General features: G+C 37.5%; 1 protein-coding gene across 2 annotated transcripts in view; it reads left to right on the top strand.

The window, feature by feature from the left end:
• Positions 1–13,466, top strand: part of LOC113647557 (gamma-aminobutyric acid receptor subunit alpha-3-like) — a 113,991-nt gene extending 100,525 nt beyond the window's left edge. For both annotated transcript variants that reach the window (XM_027154331.2, XM_027154330.2), the window contains one exon: positions 7,618–13,466. In XM_027154331.2, coding sequence (XP_027010132.1) covers positions 7,618–7,968 — 351 coding nt within the window. In that variant the 3' untranslated portion in view covers positions 7,969–13,466. The remainder of the gene's footprint in view (positions 1–7,617) is intronic.
• The last annotated feature ends 8,791 nt before the right edge of the window (positions 13,467–22,257 follow it).

Here is a 22,257-nt window from a genome sequence, read left to right as displayed (position 1 = left end):
TAAGGACAGTTCTATGCCATTTTTAATGCTGTATCAAAGTGTCAGTGTCAAAAGCAGCAGTAAAGATCTAGTAGTAAGTACTAGATCGGATATTTTCCCAGAGTCACCTCTATAAGGGCAGATTTGGTATTGTGGTGGGGTTGGAAACTGACTGGAATCTGACACAATCCCCATCTAAAGTAAGATAAGGTAAAGTAAGGTCATGTGTAGTGTCATCAGTTTGTTCTGTTTTATACTTTACTGACTCTAAAAAGTTTATTTTGTGTAAATATAAGACCTCACAATGCACAACGGTTCAGCGACCGAATTACGTCTCAGTAACGAGTTCCCTTTCACAAACCCAGGTAACGAGCTGTGTGGCTTATTATTGCAGTAAGCACAATACAAATCTCTGGTCTTTGTCAGCGTCCTTGGGAAAAAAAAACTTGTCAGGATTGTAAATTTTTTCAGAAAGATTGCTCCAGCTCAGAAATCCAGTCGTCTCTTCATTCCTTCACGAATGCCGTTTTGCTCACTCTGGCATATTGCCTCGTTCTGTCTCGCTCCTGATAACCACTGAAATATGGAGCACTCACAGCTAATGGCTGGAAAACACTCTAAAGAAAGCTTAGCGAGGAAGCCATATTGTTTTCAGCATGAGGGGTTATTGCTGATATAAATTTCCATTTCATTCCCCTGTAGTCAACCTTGTGTTATCTGTTAAGAAGTCTGTTATTTATTCATTAGCTGTTTTTCACCGACTGTTCATTAGATAGAACAGAAAAGTGGAGCCTCAGGAGAAATGTGCTGAAAATGGGGGGAAAAAATCTATACGGCACAAACGCAGAGGAACGATTGTGTCTGGCAGTTGAGTAAGAGTTATCTTAAGATCTTGTATGAGTTTCTGAATGAAAGATGAGTATTTGGAGAGCTCCTAATGCTGAGCTGTGCTTTTCCAAAGTTTTTATCATATCTGAATTTCTCTTTGTTTCTTTTTAGCGGTGTTGCTCTCTTCAGTCACATCTTATTTCACCTTATTTACACAAAGCACATCACATTAACATCACAAACACAGACAGAGAAATCCTATATTACTCTTCTGTGAATGCTTTCCATCATATTTGTGCCTACAGTAGAAGAAGAAGCCTTGATATTTGTCACATGTACATTAGAACACAGTGAAATTCATTATTTGCATCTCCTGGCTATGGAAGTTAGGGTCAGTGTGTAGGGTCAGCCATGATGTAGCTCCCCTGGAGCAGAGAGCATCTATCACAAGGGCCCAAAAGGGCCAGCTTGGCAGTGTTGGGGCATGAACCCCGACCCTCCACTAAACAACTTTAGCCATGCGCCTTAACGACTTGAGCTACCACTGCCCTGACACTGCTGTGTAGATTTGTGTTCATTTAGCTACTGGATCATTAGTGAGATCAGACTCCAGTTCATCTCAAAGCTCTGTGCAGGACACTTGAGTTCATGAGAGATGATCTTTCACCAGCAGACCATGTCTTCATGGAGCTGCTTTGTGCTTTCAAGTGACATGACATACGGCTAAGTACGGTGACTCATACTCAGAATTCGTTCTCTGCATTTTGACCCATCCAAAGTGCACACACACAGCAGTGAACACAAACACAGCAGTGAACACACACACAGCAGTGAACACACACACAGCAGTGAACACACACACACAGTGAACACACACACAGCAGTGAACACACACACCATGAACACACACCCGGAACAGTGGGCAGCCATTTTTATGCTGCGGCGCCCGGGGAGCAGTTGGGGGGTTCGGTGCCTTGCTCAAGGGCACCTCAGTCGTGGCCGGCCCGAGACTCAAACCCACAACCTTCGGATTACGAGTCAGACTCTCTAACCCTTATATCCAAAGCCACTTACATTATCTCATTTTTGTACAACTGAGCAATTGAGGGTTAAGGGCCTTGCTCAGGGGCCCAACAGTGGCCCTTAACAGGATTGGTGGACCTGGGATCGAACTCACAACCTTCCGATTGGTAGCCATTAACCACTAGGCCCTATATGCCCTATATATATATGCCACTAGGCCCTTTATGCCCTATATATATATATGCCCTATATATATGCCACTACCACATGCCCTATATATATATATATATATATATATACCCTATATACCACGTTCTGTACAATTCTGTGCTTCCAACAGTTTTAGGAAAACCACTGGGGGATCATTTTAGCCACTTGTTATAAGTCATAATAATTGGTTAGTTAGAACATTTCAGACCTAGTCATGTTACTTTTACAAACATTATAACTTGCAGCAAAAAATAGCTTTATTGTTTTATATTTAATAACAAATTTAAGAACAAACTTTTCACTGGTTAGATCTTCTCTCAAATTAAATCTAGATCTGTACCTGTCTGACTTTTTGTTCCAGTAGATCGTCGCAACCATAACGAGATAAATACACACTACAAAATACAACTATTTTGGGATTTAACTTGGGCTTGAGCAAGAAATTGCAAGTGTTGGACCTACAGCATATTTTCTCTTGTGTGTATGTGTAAGTGTTCATTGGCCTGTGTGTGGTTTGGAGGCAAAAGGAGGATCAGTGCAGAATTAGGGTTGGAAGGCATTTACCTTCATTTGGGATTTGGAGCATGTTTAATTCATGCAGCTCGACAGCCTGTTTATTACACTGTAGTTTATAAAGACTCCAATCCAGTGGCATTACACAGCATCGGTGGCTATCGGTAAAGCCACCCAGCCAGAGTAGCATAAAACCCCCTCACAACACCGGGTCTAAATGTTTCACATGTCTGTGGAACGTCTGATCTGTTCTAAATAGCTTCAACCTCTTACAGATTATTATTCAATAACTCATTCGAACACAGATTATTTTACCATGATGTACTATGAATTATTCAGAATGAGGAATGTCTGGACTTCGGTTTTTGTAACAGGCAAACAGTGGCCTAGACATAGAGGAACACATCAATAAATTTATTAAGGAATTAAGATGTTTACTAAAAGGTTCACCACCTACAGTATATTAGCATCAGCAAGAGCAGATTAGCTCTAAAGGACAGGAAGTGTTATTCAGCTAAACTATCACTTGCCAGTAGTCTTACTCCAGACGAGATTTATGGCTCGGCATCTCGCCGGCGGCTTAAAGTCTAGTCTGGAATGTCCATACGTCTTAGATAACATCCAAGCCTTCCTACAGAGGAGAGCGTGTCTCCTGAGGCGACTCTTTTGTTTGTGGGAAGGTTCCAGACGTAAGGTTTTGCGACTACACTTCAGTAAGAATGTGATATAGATATTTAGCCTTAGCGAGCTAGTTTCTTCTGTTTTCATAACATCAGGTCAGAGTTCAAGTTTAACAAAAACTTTCTAAATTAATTCACATCATGACTTCTTTTCTGAAGTACGGAGAACATTATATCCTCTAACGATTTGCACAGACAGGAAGCAGCGAACGTATATAATGTAAAACAAATTAAAACAATGCATCATTTCTGCGTGACGTTTTTTTAATGGGCTTTTTTTTCCTATACGTTTATTATTCCAACCTATCGGATCTGATGCATTTGGTGCATGCAGAATCGTTTTAAACGTGTTTGTTTGGAAAAAACTAACTTTTTTGTGCTGATGTAGAGAGACACAAAAACTAATAAGATCAGTGTTGGTTTGACGAGCAGCTTTGAGCTCCTTCCAATGGTAATTTTTTTTTTTTTTTTTTGCATTTGTAATGTGGAACTAAATGTAGTCTATCAGAGAGACTCGGGAGCTAAACCTTCCTCCCGCAGACTGTTTGCTACCAAACTGTTAAAAACGGGTCAGAACGTGTGGACGGTTTCATTATCGATCCTTAAATCTTAATAGCTCCATAACAAACACTAAACTCTCTGTTTTACATATAAATCAAAGCCCACCTGGAATTAATACCGTTTTGTCATAATACTGTAATTGCTGTTCAAGCTAAGCTGCATAATAAGTCACAGTTAATGCTGTTCATTATTTACAGTAAATATTCTTTGTGACTTCAGATGAAGGCTTTCTTTACCTCTGCAGCTTCCTCGCAGTGCTGTTAGAAAGTGTGCTGCAGTCTTGTCAAAGCATCGTATCTCCTACTGATGCGTATTTGTTCTGTGGTTCAGAAGCTCTGCTTATTTAGTCGAGCGTTCTGCTGCCTACCTTGTCATCTTTCACTTCTGACACCAGCTTGACATCACCGGCCAAATGTTTTCGTGGCCGTTTATAGGCTGCTTGACAGGTTAAATCCTTTTCACTCAGAGGCTTAAGGCCAGAAACTGCTCTGATCAACACTGTCTATATATCTATCTATCTATCTATCTATTTATGTGTGTCTACTGTAATGTATCCCAATTCCCCGGTTTAAGCTGTAAGTGCTCAGGGTCAGACTCGCCAACGGTTCACCAATCATGAGTCTGGTGGTTATCATCGGTCTCTCAAAACGTATAAACTTTTTAATCATGAGAGTAAAAAACTTGGCTGTGCTCTCAAGGTTGGAGGAGCTGAGTCTGTCTCAGTGCTTTCCTCTTGGTGTGTTAAAAATTGTGTTGCACATAGTGATGTGTTTGACAATCAACAGCCAACCAGAAACATTTTCTCAGAGGATGCTATCTGCCTTTCCGGGATTTATCTGAAAAGAATCGCACGGTAGTTTTATTCACAGCGAACATCGCACCAGCTACACATTGCACTCGGTGAGAAACATAAAGTGATCGGCATTTACATTCAATCCAGGCAGCAATCTTACAAGTCAGCGCAACAGGCAGCTGGCTTTTTTAGCTTGGTTCTGAAGGAAATGTCTCAGAAAAAACATATTTCTCAGTAAAGCTTTGGCCAGTGAGTCATAACACTTTATCAGAGGAGAACTAAAGTAAAGTGTTGTGTTATCTGCCCACAGCCATGACTTAGCCAAAGTATTTGTCTGACCGGAGCGCCTACGAAGATGATCGGCGTTACATACAATACAACAGCAGGAACGCACTATAAATGCACTTAAGCAAAATGCCAGTAATGATGGAGTGTCATGTGGTCAGGTGATGTGCAAACCAGAAGAAGCTCACGGAAGAAAAATACAAACACAAGCCAGATGATATCAAAACGAGCACAAACCTATACAGAACGAGTGCTGAGTGACAGACAAATGTCACTTGACTAGTGATAGTCTTACGCTTTAACAATAATGTTAAAAATAAGAAGAATAATCTTTATTTTATATACATAGCCATTTTTATTTTGAATCATGGGGCTTTTCCTAAAGAATAAAAATAAGATGAAGATTGAAACGCACTATGTATAAAGACTTAAAAAATTAGATCAGAGTAAAGACATCGGTACAATATTCCAAAACAGCACAAATAACACAAAATTCCCAAGTAATAAACGTTCTACGGGGGATGAGAAAATAATCATTTAGCTATAAACAAACAAACAAACAAATTAACTATGTTAGTGGCGTCAGTGTGTTTATTTCACCCCTCCTGACCACCAGGGGCAACGAAAATCACATGGATTTTTTTTTATGCGTGAGCACATTCATTCATTTTTCTTTTTGTTTAGCCCGAGGCTAACAAAGCTAACAGAATACCGTGTACTGCTTGCTGTTAAACCCTAATACCACAAAGGCTACTGGGTTGAGTTCTCTATCGTTCAACCTACCAGCAGGCCGATGGCTTGTGCTGCTTGCATAGACAAGGCACTGTTCATTTCAAGCCCTTGCAAAACCAGAGCTGGGGTCATTTGCAGCTTGAGAGCCCCCTTGTCCAGGGGCGGTTCTAGGGTTTCAACTTTAGGGGGGTTTTAGCTCTCAGTGAGAATCTAAAACAAGAAGAGATTTATATAATATATTATATGACTACATAGTCAGGTTGGTGGAGAGCTCCTGCCTCAAGTGGAGGAGTTTAAGTATCTTGGGGTCTCATTCACGAGTGAGGGAAGGATGGAGCGGGAGATCGACAGGCGGATTGGTGTATCTTCTGCAGTGATGCGGTAGATATACCAATCTGTTGTGGTGAAGAGAGAGCTGAGCCACAAGGCGAAGCTCTCTATTTACCGGTGGATCTACGTTCCTACCCTCACCTATGGTCATGAGCTTTGGGTCATGACCGAAAGGACGAGATCCCGGATACAGGCGACCGAAATGAGTTTCCTCCGCAGGATGGCTGGGCGCTCCCTTAGAGATAGGGTGAGGAGCTCGGTCACTCGGGAGGAGCTCAGAGTAGAGCCGCTGCTCCTCCACATCGAGAGGAGTCAGCTGAGGTGGCTCGGGCATCAGTTTCGGATGCCTCCTGGACGCCTCCCTGGGGAGGTGTTCCGGGCATGTCCAACCGGGGGGGACTATGTCTCTCGACTGGCCTGGGAACGCCTCGGTATTCCCCCGGAAGAGCTGGAGGAAGTGTCTGGGGAGAGGGAAGTCTGGGCATCCCTGCTTAGACTGCTGCCCCCGCGACCCGGCCCCGGATAAGCGGTAGAAGATGGATGGATGGATGGATGGATGGATGGATGACTACATAGTAAGCCAAAAGTTATGGTATTGTTTAAAATGGCAAAAGTGGACAACAAAATTTTATTGATGTAATGATGCCGGTCTTGAATCAGATCAGTTCATGTGTGTGTGTATTCTCTACAAACAGTGTGTCCAATGAATGCAGTCATTAATAAACTAATATTCACAAAACAAAGACCAAATCAATAAATGTTATTTTTATTTAGTATTGTATGGATTGTTTGCATTAATATGTTGTTTGTGCTACAACTCTGGTAATAAGAATAGTGACATTTCACTGCTTTTGGTTGCCGTCTTTGCGGCTTTCCAATTAATGTTATAGAATCTATATAATATAGATAAACGCCTCCAGCTCTGACTGCGCGTGCACGCTGCGCGTTCCTGAGCTTCGCCGTTCAAATAAAGCAGACAGCTGATGACGCAATATTGAAAGACTACAACGCACGCGCGTAAAAGCAAAGTGAAAAAAATCGCTCTTCGATCAAACTGATAAATAAATTTCTTTCCCATCGACGACACGTCCTGCATTTTAACGTCATTTTTATTATCGCTTATTTATGAAAGTAAAAATCATACATTTAGTTTAAGGGTGGCTGAGATCACAGACAAGGGGCTGGAGACACCCTAAGGTCTAGAACTGCCCCTGCCCTTGTCTCTTCTTCATGGGCATCACTTTACTCCTTACTGCCCTAGTGTCAGCATTTGCTGACTCATGAGTGCGGTGGGTGATTAAATTCCAACAGTATATCCAGGTGATTCAGAAAGAGTGAATTATGATCGAACAACCACCAGGGATTTGGGGTCTGTCTTTCAGAGCCAGAGTTAATCCATATGTATGACTGCAAATCCTGGAACATGTGACCAGCGTCGCTGAAATGTCAGGAAGGTACCCAGTTCGCCCTAATGTTCAGAACATCACAGTTACATGCTGCTTTTCAGCTCAGAAGTTTCAGCTCAGTACACAACGAGATATAAAGCAGCGCATATGGATTGTGCGATTAGTGAGATGAATCGTGATCCTCACCTACAACTAAAGGAAATATCGGATTTCATTGTAAACCGTTGATTTCTTTTCTTTTATAACAATCTGTTTCTGGTGATTTCTTCTCCCACAGAGACGCGAGTCTGCGTCATTCTCCAAAAAGACCAACAACACGTTTAACATCGTGGGCACCACATATCCGATGAGTGTGGGAAAAGAACCTGGACTGACCACCATTGCTAAGAGCGCTTCCAGCACCGCCTCAGCCTCTACCCCGTCTCAGCCGGTCCGAGAGGTGCGTCTGTCCAGGATGGACGGGGAGTACATCTGCGAAGGCGTCAAGAAGTCCTACAACCGAGTTAGCAAAGTGGACAAGATCTCACGTATTATATTTCCCGTGCTCTTCTTCATCTTCAACCTGGCCTACTGGGCCACTTACGTCAACAGAAAGCCGACCATCAGGAGGTCCAACCCCCATAACTGAACATGAAGTACAGTATATTCAAAACAACAGTGAAAAAAAAACTCCCGATTACGTAGCCGTAGGATGCTACCACCACATTCACCGTTTTTTTTTTTTGTTTGTTTTTTTTTTTAATATAAGTTTTGAGTTTGTAGGTTTGCATCGGTTTCACATCAGGTTTACATGCCATCTTCTGATTGCTATGAAGTGGTTGTAGAACATGTACGCTCGATTCTAATCTTTATACTGTTTATACTGTTTTATGGGAGACTTGTGTGGTAAGGTCTGATTAAGCCTCGTAGTACATTTTTTGATGCCAAAATACAAACAGCAGCCTGTTTGACACCACGGCACAGGACGACGTACAAGGCTGTACGCTCACCACACTCTCTGCATCATCAGATAGAAAAATCCGAGCCATCGTCGGTAGTCGGCCGACTTGCCGATCGCCTGTAGCCTTCAGCAGCCAGCAGCGATGTCCGTACGGCTGCGTATCTTTCATAACGATCAGTGTTTGCTCTCGGAGATTCAGCCAATTTAGACCAGTATCATCTTGAATGGCTTTTCCATCGTCCCCTTGAGTTTCCCCAGTTATCAGTTTTGTGTTGTTTTAGCAAACCATGCAGGCTCAAAGGTAAAGAAACTGTGTGCCTTTTCTCAATCCCTCTTCTGTGCAGATGAATCGTTCATCACTCACGCTCGTCGTCTCCGGCTCACACTTTTTACTAGAACAAAGAAATTTAAGCGAAGTCCCATAGCGTCGTCCGAGGGTCCGCTAGGACCGTCTGACCTTTTAGCGCATTCATACGTATGTGTGTGAAAACCACGTTCATCTGCATGAACCGTATCTCGTATCGCTTACAGGCTTTTTCTAGTCTATAGCTGAATGTTTTCTTTTTTTTTTTCCTTTTATTATTTCTGCAGCGACAAATCACAAGACTGCTTTACAGCTTTAACAACCGAGTATTGTGACTAAAGTTACATTTACCGTGCCATGACATTATCAATAGGTAAACTGTGAATAGTATCATCGGTAGGCTTTATCTCATCATGTTTGGCGTACCGTCCGTAGTTCGCGGTACGTTAACGCTAGTATTGTTAAAAAAAAGAATAGAATATGAGTTTTGTATTCTCTACTTTGATAGAGCCAAGTTTACAAAGATTTTTTTTCCAAGGTTGCGTAATGTATGTACTTATGTGACAGCAAGCTATAAGAAGCAAAAAATCCATTAACCTGATTAACCATTTCATGAATCGTCGCTATTGATTAATAGTTTCTAAGTACATAATGTATTATACCATCTGTTATTTAAAAAAAAAACACACAAGAGAATTTAATCAGAGGACGGAAAATACTTTTATTTCTTTTTTTTCCCACAGATTTGTTTGTTCATACACCTCACTCACGCTGTACTAATCGTAGATTTAATGCATGACAATCTCTTCAGTATTCGGTCTGTCACATCCCGTTAGACCGGTCGTCACGATTTAGCGTGACGTCCGAAGCGTAACTTCTCCAAATAGCCGTATTTGGAGTCTGTAGATACCTTCTTGTCTCATGGGGATACTCATACATTTGTATTTTGACTCAAACAGTGTAAATCGTAAATAAATAAATCCATATCTGACTATAGGAATATATTTATATAGTGATATAAACATCTATTTGTTATTTATTATATACAGTATATATAGATATGATATATAGATACAAATATATTGATCTCAGGGAAGCCCAACAGAGAGGAATTGTCTTGTTGTAATAAACCCGTCGATTTCCTGAGGTTTAATTGAGACGTTAGTAGTAAACTGGACTGGTCTTGATCTGTTGGACGGACGCCGCGGCTGGGCTTCCCTGTTTAATTATATTGGATCAAATGTAAAAAAACAAAACAACAAAAAAAAAAATCAGTGATCCGTACAGCGACGTAGTGCCGTGAATTAGACCAGACCTGTATTCCAGTCTATATTCAAGGCCCGGTAAAAGTTGTAATAGTTCTATGTATTATTGTGAATCTAATTTAAATAAGATACTCGGAAACTGTCGTCTGTGTAACAGTAACTTATGCACACCGAGGAAGTACTCTAGATATGTATTTTTATGAACATTTTGTTTATTGTTAAAGATTTGATAGCAAAGGAGTGGATCACGTTAGTGTTCAAGCCATAACCGATCGATTAGACGTCCAGTATTATGATATGTTCATTCGTTTGTCACTGCCAGTCTCTTGTAACACCGGATCGATGCTGCGGATCTTCGCACGACTGGCACGAGCTTTAATCTTTTCCTTCCTTTTTACGGTCTGTAATAGATCCTTTTCATAGTCATGGTCGTAGCGTCTTAGCGAATGTCCCTCCACGTTAGCTAGCGAGATTCTTGCTCCGGTAGTCGTGCTGCATCTGTGTAGACTTTTGTCGATTTTTACTCTGGAAAAAAAAAACAGACTTTTTTTTTCCACAAGCTTTCTCAAACATAATGTAGAAAATAAAAGAGCAAAAAATACTTACAGTTTCAAAGCCTGGTGGATTTCATCCATTTTTGATGCACAGCAGCACGAGGCATCACATCGTGTAGATACAGGTTTCAGTTCATGTTTACACCAGATTAGAGAAAACGTGACCTCGGTGCCTTTATGGCATGGTCGCTGGTGTCAGATCTGATTTATGTATTTTATATATTTAATTCTGAGAGTTTTTCCAGTTTTCACCTCTTCGGTTTTCACTTCTCAGAGTCCAGTTGTTTGTGACGGGACTGAAACCCCGTGTGGTCTCAATTTCTTTATTCTCCTCACTGTAAGAAATGGCAGCAAGTTAAAACATCTTGAATCCAGTCTAAAGTATCTGTTATTCCCTTTATTTATTATAAGATGACTAGAAACCAAATGTAACATTATTAAGCTGATTTCCAGCCGAAGGTAAAATACATTTTTATTACATTTTCTTGTTCCGTCTGCAGATCGTCTTGTTCATTGTAAGCCTTAGTTTCTAGGAAGAAGCAAAATATAAAATAATCTTATATTTTATTTAATGTAATTATTGTAAAAATCCCAGGAGTCGTGCTGAGATAAATTGTTTCCTATTCTAGTGTTTGATGTGAATATTAACGAGACCCTGGTGTCTGCACAATATGATGTCATCGGCATGAATAGCGGTGAAGCGAGCGAAGTGCAGACTGTATAACTACTGTAAGACCCTTCGATGGCTGAGTTTGGTCTGAGAGCTGAATTATTCAGCTAGCAACCTTTTGCATGTTGGTGGTTAGTCATGTCATGTGACGTGCTTATTATAATTATTATTATTATTATTATTATTCCTTTCGTGGCATTACACTGTGATCGGATTTTAAAGGATGACTGAGTAAGAATTGTCTTTAGCAGAATGAAGTGACGTTCTGCACGAATCATGAGCGAGTTCTTGGCGTCTTCTTGAAGACGATGTCAGACGACACAAACCCTCAGCAGATGCTGCCCATTCTCTACTGTATTAAACAGACCTGTGGTTAAAACGAAACAGTCCTTATCCAATAAATAAATAAATAAATCGCTGTGCTGAGAAGGATGACTTGATAAAACTGCCTTCGTCAAAATAAATGGTAATGTTTACGACCTGATTTCTCTGCCATACATCACGATTATTGCCAAATTATCAGCCGAGCCAAATGACCTTTTGAGAGAAGTGCGGTGAGAGGATTGATTTGCCCGTAGATATTGACTTAGTAGTGTGTGTGTGTGTGTGTGTGTGTGTGTGTGTGTGTGTGTGTGTGTGTGTGTGTGTGTGTGTGTGTGTGTGTGTGTCTCAATCAAGCAGTCAGGGTTTTTTTTTGTATTGGAATGTCTTGAGAGATTAAGACTCGTCAGTGACGGAGTTCCCGTTCGCCGGTTCGTTACGATGTTACCGCAGTAATTACGATCAGTTAATCGCAGGTTTCTGTTTTTATTCCAGCTTAAAACAATTCTGGTCACAACAATTTCAGCCAGACGTTCTACTGAGCAAAGTTGAATCCTGTTTCTTTTAAATGAACTTACATGCCTACATCCTTGCCTTTGTTGTCCTACTCAGCTGTCTCAGGCGACATTTAAAGAAATGAGAACATCTCAGATCTTCATCCAGCACCGTTCTCTCCAAGATTCTTCAGAGAAGCCGAACTAGACGTTTTCCCTCCGATAAACGCTCCGTGTAAGGAGTAATCTCCTGTGTCCTCGTGAAGATTTGATAAATATTAGAGCTTTTTGGTTCCAAATCGCCATGGAGATGTAATGCTTTTTGCTTGTGGGAGACGCTTTTGTTATTAATTATAAATCAATAATTGTTTGTGTGGCTCCTGCTGTGATTTTTGTTTTTTCCCACTGTGCCGAGCGCTCGCGTGCCTCGCTGACGTCGATATCCTCATCCAGCATTCTCTTCTCTAGAGTCATGACTGAACACTGTGCTTCGGCCCACCATCTGATTATCCTACAACAGTTAAAGTTACCACACTGTCATGATCTGAAGCGTGTCATTTCTCTAACACGACCGATTTTACGACGGCTTCACATTTATTAACAAATAAGACGTTACAGCAGCTATAAACAGTCGTTCCTTCACCAGTCTCCATCTTTTTTTCTCTCCTTGTCAAGTTAACAAGAGAAAAAAAACACCACCTGAGAAACTGTAAATCTTTAGGTCACCGTTACCGAGCGCTGACACCGGAGACTCCTCCCATTTAAAAGAACCGCCTCCTAACAGAAAGCTTCAGCACACTTACATGAATTTGTGACTGCGAATGAGCCGTTACCATAGAAACGATGACTCGTTAGAACGAGGGCTTTAATATAGATATTAATAAAGTGTATAGGTTACGTAGCTGCTGTTCCGTGAGCTACACCGTGGCGTAAGGACACGTTTATGCGTTTGCTTCGTCTGCTTCCAGAGAGTGAGATTAACGAGACGTAGACGTTCTGTGACGTAGAGACATTTCAGTGCTTAATTCCATTACTCGAACAAATACACAAGACAAATACAGGTTCTAATCTAATCGTGTTTAACGTTGGACAGGAAATATATATAAATATCTAAAAATGATTTAGTTTCAGATTCTCATATTCATGCAGTTCTGAAGAAACAAACAGTCCGAACTCCGTCTCGTTCCGGCGTAGAGTCTGTCACGCTAATGTACTCTGTACCTATCGTATAACCTTTAGGAGTCCAATTTTTGTTCAGATCGGACATTTGTCACTGGGTTTAATGCTGTAACCCTACTGTAGTACACAAAACTCTGATTAGATCTGGTGTTAAAAGCTCTTTTATCGTCGGACGTTAAAGTGTTACGGTCAGAAAAGGCACAGGGTTCAGGGATTCGTGGGGTTTTTGGTTTTCTTTTCTTTTTTTCTTTTGTAGAAATTTCAACATGTAGATGTTTTATTATGCTTTTAAGGTGCTTTTTGTGATCTGTTTGTGAGAGTAACGACAGTATTCTGTTTTAACTCTTTGTGTGTCTGGGTTCACTGTTACTTATGTTGAATAAAGATACTCAACTTTCACATACTTTTCGGCCTTGTGTCATTTTTCTGATGTGTTTACTGTCAGAGATCTCGTGTGTGTGTGTGTGTGTATGTGTGTGTGTGTGTGTGTGTGTGTGTGTGTGTGTGTGTGTGTGTGTGTGTGTGTGTGTGTGTGTGTGTGTGTGTGTTTGTGTGTGTGTGTCTGTGTCTCTTCTTTACACACGTTTCATGTTGCCATTCCAAAAATGCCACGCATATATTAACATTTCTTGTTTGGAAATAGACAAATTGAACAGAGTTAACTCATTTTATATTTGGAACAAATCATTCATTCATTCATTCATTCATTCATTCATTCATTCATTTTCTACCGCTTATCCGAACTTCTCTGGTCACGAGGAGCCTGTGCCTATCTCAGGCGTCATCGGGCATCGAGTGCCAACCCATCACAGGGCACACACACACACACACTCTCATTCACTCACACACTACGGACAATTTTCCAGAGATGCCAATCAACCTACCATGCATGTCTTTGGACCGGGGGAGGAAACCGGAGTACCCGGAGGAAACCCCCGAGGCACAGGGAGAACATGCAAACTCCACACACACAAGGCGGAGGCGGGATGGAACAAATCACTTTTTTTAATATATAAATAAATGAACATACAAACTTGAAACCTAAAGACATCTAGCTAAGCAATGCTAATCTTACTTAGCTTTTCTATTCTCAGGCAAAAATATTATACACATTCTGGAATGATGTACACAGGAAGTGTAAAGTCTGACCATCCTGGAAGCCCCACACACCATTAATCAATCGCTCACCTCTCAGATCGAACAATTTACAAATGATGTCAGTGGTTATCAGAACCAGAACATCATCAAATTCGCTTATTTCCCAGTTTTTTTCCCCCAGGCTCTCAGATGCGTTAACATCAGAGGTGGCAAAAGTACACACATCCTTTACTCAAGTAGAAGTACAGATACTCATTTTTTAAAAGACTCCAGTAAAAGTAGAAGTAGTGACTACACTCTTTTACTCACGTTAAAGTAAAGAAGTATGGGCTCTGACATGTACTTAAGTAAAAAGTCACCGATACTACTACCTGTTTAGTGTCATGCTGGTAATATATACTGTATATATGTGTGTGTGTGTGTGTGTGTGTGTGTGTGTGTGTGTGTGTGTGTGTGTGTGTGTGTGTGTGTGTGTGTGTATAATTTTGGAGTGTGCTGCTGATGGATATTTGTGTTCATCAGCCACAAGAGTGTTACAAAAGGCAGGCACTGATGTAGGTGAGGTAGGGTGGAGTCAGCGTTCACATTCATCCCAAAGGTGTTCAGTAGGGATGAGATCAGAAAACAACCACATATAGCAGGAGAGGTCAGGTGACCCAATACTTTTGGAGATATAATGTATACCAAGTGTATCACCAAGGCCATATCCCAAACTGTAGGGAGATTCCAGCTCTGTGCTTCAAAACAACTCAAAATTATTGTGATGTTTTACAAATGACAAAATTAATGTTAATTAAATTAAGCACTTGGTGTTTTTTGGGTTGACACCAGGGGCAGTTCTAGGGTTTCATCTTTAGGGTGTTTTAGCCCTCAGTGAGAATTTAAAACAAGAAGAGTTCTATATTATATATTATATGACAACTCTGGTAATAAGAATAATGACATTTCACTGCTTTTGGTTGCCGTCTTTGCGTCTTTCCGCCGATTAACGTTATAGATAAACGCCTCCAGCTCTGACTGCGCGTGCACGCTGCGCGTACCTGTGCTTCTCCGTTCTAATAAAGCAGACAGCTGAAGACGCACGTGTGAAACACTACAACACACGCAAGCAAAGTAAAAGCAAAGTAAATAAAATCGCTCTTGGATCAAACTGATAAATAATTGTCTTTCCCATCGACGACACGTCCTGCATTTTAACGTCATTTTTATTGTTTATTTATGAAAGTAAAAATGCTCCTTATAGTTTTAGGGTGGCTGAGATTACAGACAGGGGGCTGAAGCCCCCCTAATAAAGGGCTAGAACCCCCCCTGGGTGACACAATTCACAACGCATTCGCCAGGAATCCTTTTTGACGCCGATTATTACAAACATCTCCCTCATATATGGCCATGTGTGTTCAGGAATGTCCTCGTTGTTAGTTACTTTAACATCGGTGACTCCCTCTGAATGAACATTAGCCATTCCTTTTGTAGGCGCTGCTCATTGTTAGCTCCGCTATCCTTAGTCTATGTCTGATAGCCAGTAAATAATACAGTACACCAGTCACATGGGGAAAAAGCCGCACAATGATAGGACGATAGGCTGGAAACAGCGTCCAATGAGAAGGAATAATACTAAAAGTAACGAGTCCGTTTGGGAAATGTAAGAAGTAAAAAGTACAGATATTTGTGTAAAAATGTAATGAGGAAAAGTCAAAAGTTGTCCGAAAAATAAATAGTGGAGTAAAAACTGATACCAGGAAAATGTACTTAAGTACAGTAACGAAGTATTTTTACTCCGTTACTTCCCACCTCTGGTTAAAGTGCAGTGAAATCATCACCTTGGACCTTGTTCTTGAGAAGCTCCTTTATGAGTAATGCTTTTTAAATACAGCTTCGCTCGTGAGCAGAGCTTGTGGTCGAAATGGTTAAGATTTAATACGATTAAAAGTCAGAACTTTTTTCTTCTGAAATTCACAGGTTTGATTCAGGGCTGAAGTTATTGAAAGCCAATCAAAACTAAAAGGCCATGAAATTAATTAAAGTTGTGCGTCAGCGAGGGTCAGATGGAGGTTTTTCCTTGATCTTGCGCCGGTCGTATATCCCCAGGCATGTTAGCATCGTTCTTCGTATGACGTAGATTTGATGAAATATGGATCGTTGCACTGTGCTATTCTTTTTGAGCGCTTGCTGCAGAGAGGAGGATGGAGGGAGGAGGAGAAGGAGAAGGATTGCTGCAGTCGTATCCATCATTCAGGATGCATCATCCCCTCTGAAATCTCTCCTCTACTTCAAAGAGGCAGTGAGACACGTGAAAGACAAGGCCAGGCAGAGCTCCTGTGAGTCCTTCAATATTTACCAGAACGCTTCCAACCAGATGAGAGCTGATGAGAGAATAAACATGGAGAAGAAGAGAAGCTTTCACTCACTGAACTGTATGAACCTCTGTGGATGTGATATATATTAAAGTGCACATTCAGATTGGACAATGAACTGATTATGTATCTGTAGACAGTCCTGCTCATTACACTCACTAGTAAATGGGAGATATGATATAGTGTTTATTAGTGTATTGGAGATATGATATAGTGTATATTAGTGTATTGGAGATATGATATAGTGTTTATTAGTGTATTGGAGATATTATATAGTGTATATTAGTGTATTGGAGATATGATATAGTGTTTATTAGTGTATTGGAGATATGACATAGTGTATATTAGTGTATTGGAGATATGACATAGTGTATATTAGTGTATTGGAGATATGATATAGTGTATATTAGTGTATTGGAGATATGATATAGTGTATATTAGTGTATTGGAGATATGACAGTGTATATTAGTGTATTGGAGATATGATATAGTGTTTATTAGTGTATTGGAGATATGATATAGTGTAAATTAGTATATTGGAGATATGACATAGTGTATATTAGTGTATTGGAGATATGATATAGTGTATATTAGTGTATTGGAGATATGATATAGTGTATACTAGTGTATTGGCGATATGATATAGTGTATATTAGTGTATTGGAGATATGATATAGTGTATATTAGTGTATTGGAGATATGACTTAGTGTATATTAGTGTATTGGAGATATGATATAGTGTATATTAGTGTATTGGAGATATGATATAGTGTATATTAGTGTATTGGAGATATGACAGTGTATATTAGTGTATTGGAGATATGATATGATGTATATTAGTGTATTGGAGATATGACAGTGTATATTAGTGTATTGGAGATATGATATAGTGTTTATTAGTGTATTGGAGATATGATATGATGTATATTAGTGTATTGGAGATATGATATAGTGTTTATTAGTGTATTGGAGATATGACAGTGTATATTAGTGTATTGGAGATATGATATAGTGTATATTAGTGTATTGGAGATATGACATAGTGTATATTAGTGTATTGGAGATATGACATGGTGTACAGTATATTAGTGCATTGGAGATATGATATAGTGTATATTAGTGTATTGGAGATATGACATAGTGTATAATAGTGTATTGAAGATATGATATAGTGTTTATTAGTGTATTGGAGATAATGATATGATGTATATTAGTGTATTGGAGATATGATATAGTGTTTATTAGTGTATTGGAGATATGATATAGTGTTTATTAGTGTATTGGAAATATGATATAGTGTATATTAGTGTATTGGAGATATGATACAATGTATATTAGTGTATTGGAGATATGATATAGTGTATATTAGTGTATTGGAGATATGACATAGTGTATATTAGTGTATTGGAGATATGATATAGTGTTTATTAGTGTATTGGAGATATGATATGATGTATATTAGTGTATTGGAGTTATGATATAGTGTATATTAATGTATTGGCGATATGATATAGTGTATAATAGTGTATTGGAGATATGATATAGTGTATATTAGTGTATTGGAGATATGACATAGTGTATATTAGTGTATTGGAGATATGACATAGTGTATATTAGTGTATTGGAGATATGATATAGTGTATATTAGTGTATTGGAGATATGATATAGTGTATATTAGTGTATTGGAGATATGACAGTGTATATTAGTGTATTGGAAATATGATATAGTGTATATTAGTGTATTGGCGATATGATATAGTGTATATTAGTGTATTGGAGATATGATATAGTGTATATTAGTGTATTGGAGATATGACTTAGTGTATATTAGTGTATTGGAGATATGATATAGTGTATATTAGTGTATTGGAGATATGATATAGTGTATATTAGTGTATTGGAGATATGACAGTGTATATTAGTGTATTGGAGATATGATATGATGTATATTAGTGTATTGGAGATATGACAGTGTATATTAGTGTATTGGAGATATGATATAGTGTTTATTAGTGTATTGGAGATATGATATGATGTATATTAGTGTATTGGAGATATGATATAGTGTTTATTAGTGTATTGGAGATATGACAGTGTATATTAGTGTATTGGAGATATGATATAGTGTATATTAGTGTATTGGAGATATGACATAGTGTATATTAGTGTATTGGAGATATGACATGGTGTACAGTATATTAGTGCATTGGAGATATGATATAGTGTATATTAGTGTATTGGAGATATGACATAGTGTATAATAGTGTATTGAAGATATGATATAGTGTTTATTAGTGTATTGGAGATAATGATATGATGTATATTAGTGTATTGGAGATATGATATAGTGTTTATTAGTGTATTGGAGATATGACATAGTGTATATTAGTGTATTGGAGATATGACATGGTGTACAGTATATTAGTGCATTGGAGATATGATATAGTGTATATTAGTGTGTTGGAGATATGACATAGTGTATAATAGTGTATTGAAGATATGATATAGTGTTTATTAGTGTATTGGAGATAATGATATGATGTATATTAGTGTATTGGAGATATGATATAGTGTTTATTAGTGTATTGGAGATATGATATAGTGTTTATTAGTGTATTGGAAATATGATATAGTGTATATTAGTGTATTGGAGATATGATACAATGTATATTAGTGTATTGGAGATATGATATAGTGTATATTAGTGTATTGGAGATATGACATAGTGTATATTAGTGTATTGGAGATATGATATAGTGTTTATTAGTGTATTGGAGATATGATATGATGTATATTAGTGTATTGGAGTTATGATATAGTGTATATTAATGTATTGGCGATATGATATAGTGTATATAGTGTATTGGAGATATGATATAGTGTATATTAGTGTATTGGAGATATGACATAGTGTATATTAGTGTATTGGAGATATGACATAGTGTATATTAGTGTATTGGAGATATGATATAGTGTATATTAGTGTATTGGAGATATGATATAGTGTATATTAGTGTATTGGAGATATGACAGTGTATATTAGTGTATTGGAAATATGATATAGTGTATATTAGTGTATTGGCGATATGATATAGTGTATATTAGTGTATTGGAGATATGATATAGTGTATATTAGTGTATTGGAGATATGACTTAGTGTATATTAGTGTATTGGAGATATGATATAGTGTATATTAGTGTATTGGAGATATTATATAGTGTATATTAGTGTATTGGAGATATGACAGTGGTATATTAGTGTATTGGAGATATGATATGATGTATATTAGTGTATTGGAGATATGACAGTGTATATTAGTGTATTGGAGATATGATATAGTGTTTATTAGTGTATTGGAGATATGTATATGATGTATATTAGTGTATTGGAGATATGATATAGTGTTTATTAGTGTATTGGAGATATGACAGTGTATATTAGTGTATTGGAGATATGATATAGTGTATATTAGTGTATTGGAGATATGACATAGTGTATATTAGTGTATTGGAGATATGACATGGTGTACAGTATATTAGTGCATTGGAGATATGATATAGTGTATATTAGTGTATTGGAGATATGACATAGTGTATAATAGTGTATTGAAGATATGATATAGTGTTTATTAGTGTATTGGAGATAATGATATGATGTATATTAGTGTATTGGAGATATGATATAGTGTTTATTAGTGTATTGGAGATATGATATAGTGTTTATTAGTGTATTGGAAATATGATATAGTGTATATTAGTGTATTGGAGATATGATACAATGTATATTAGTGTATTGGAGATATGATATAGTGTATATTAGTGTATTGGAGATATGACATAGTGTATATTAGTGTATTGGAGATATGATATAATGTTTATTAGTGTATTGGAGATATGATATGATGTATATTAGTGTATTGGAGTTATGATATAGTGTATATTAATGTATTGGCGATATGATATAGTGTATAATAGTGTATTGGAGATATGATATAGTGTATATTAGTGTATTGGAGATATGACATAGTGTATATTAGTGTATTGGAGATATGACATAGTGTATATTAGTGTATTGGAGATATGATATAGTGTATATTAGTGTATTGGAGATATGATATAGTGTATATTAGTGTATTGGAGATATGACAGTGTATATTAGTGTATTGGAAAAATGATATAGTGTATATTAGTGTATTGGAGATATGACAGTGTATATTAGTGTATTGGAGATATGATATAGTGTTTATTAGTGTATTGGAGATATGATATGATGTATATTAGTGTATTGGAGATATGATATAGTGTTTATTAGTGTATTGGAGATATGACAGTGTATATTAGTGTATTGGAGATATGATATAGTGTATATTAGTGTATTGGAGATATGACATAGTGTATATTAGTGTATTGGAGATATGACATGGTGTACAGTACATTAGTGCATTGGAGATATGATATAGTGTATATTAGTGTATTGGAGATATGACATAGTGTATAATAGTGTATTGAAGATATGATATAGTGTTTATTAGTGTATTGGAGATAATGATATGATGTATATTAGTGTATTGGAGATATGATATAGTGTTTATTAGTGTATTGGAGATATGATATAGTGTTTATTAGTGTATTGGAAATATGATATAGTGTATATTAGTGTATTGGAGATATGATACAATGTATATTAGTGTATTGGAGATATGATATAGTGTATATTAGTGTATTGGAGATATGACATAGTGTATATTAGTGTATTGGAGATATGATATAGTGTTTATTAGTGTATTGGAGATATGATATGATGTATATTAGTGTATTGGAGATATGATATAGTGTATATTAGTGTATTGGAGATATGATATGATGTATATTAGTGTATTGGAGTTATGATATAGTGTATATTAATGTATTGGCGATATGATATAGTGTATAATAGTGTATTGGAGATATGATATAGTGTATATTAGTGTATTGGAGATATGACATAGTGTATATTAGTGTATTGGAGATATGATATAGTGTTTATTAGTGTATTGGAGATATGATATAATGTATATTAGTGTATTGGATATATGATATAGTGTATATTAGTGTATTGGAGATATGACATAGTGTACAGTATATTAGTGCACTGGAGATATGATATAGTGTATATTAGTGTATTGGAGATATGATATAGTGTATATTAGTGTATTGGAGATATGACTTAGTGTATATTAGTGTATTGGAGATATGACATAGTGTATATTAGTGTATTGGAGATATGATATAGTGTTTATTAGTGTATTGGAGATATGATATAGTGTATATTAGTGTATTGGAGATATGACTTAGTGTATATTAGTGTATTGGAGATATGATATAGTGTATATTAGTGTATAGGAGATATGACATAGTGTATATTAGTGTATTGGCGATATGACAGTGTATATTAGTGTATTGGAGACATGACATAGTGTATATTAGTGTATTGGAGATATGATATAGTGTATATTATTGTATTGGAGATATGACATAGTGTATATTAGTGTATTGGAGATATGACATAGTGTATATTAGTGTATTTGAGATATGATATAGTGTATATTAGTGTATTGGAGATATGATATAGTGTATATTAGTGTATTGGAGATATGACAGTGTATATTAGTGTATTGGAGATATGACATAGTGTATATTAGTGTATTGGAGATATGACATAGTGTTTATTAGTGTATTGGAGATATGACAGTGTATA

The sequence above is a fragment of the Tachysurus fulvidraco genome, chromosome 21 (assembly GCF_022655615.1).
Source record: "Tachysurus fulvidraco isolate hzauxx_2018 chromosome 21, HZAU_PFXX_2.0, whole genome shotgun sequence".
Classification (NCBI taxonomy): Eukaryota; Metazoa; Chordata; class Actinopteri; order Siluriformes; family Bagridae; genus Tachysurus; species Tachysurus fulvidraco.
Note: the sequence above shows the minus strand (reverse complement) of the source record. Positions and strands in the feature narration are given on the sequence as shown.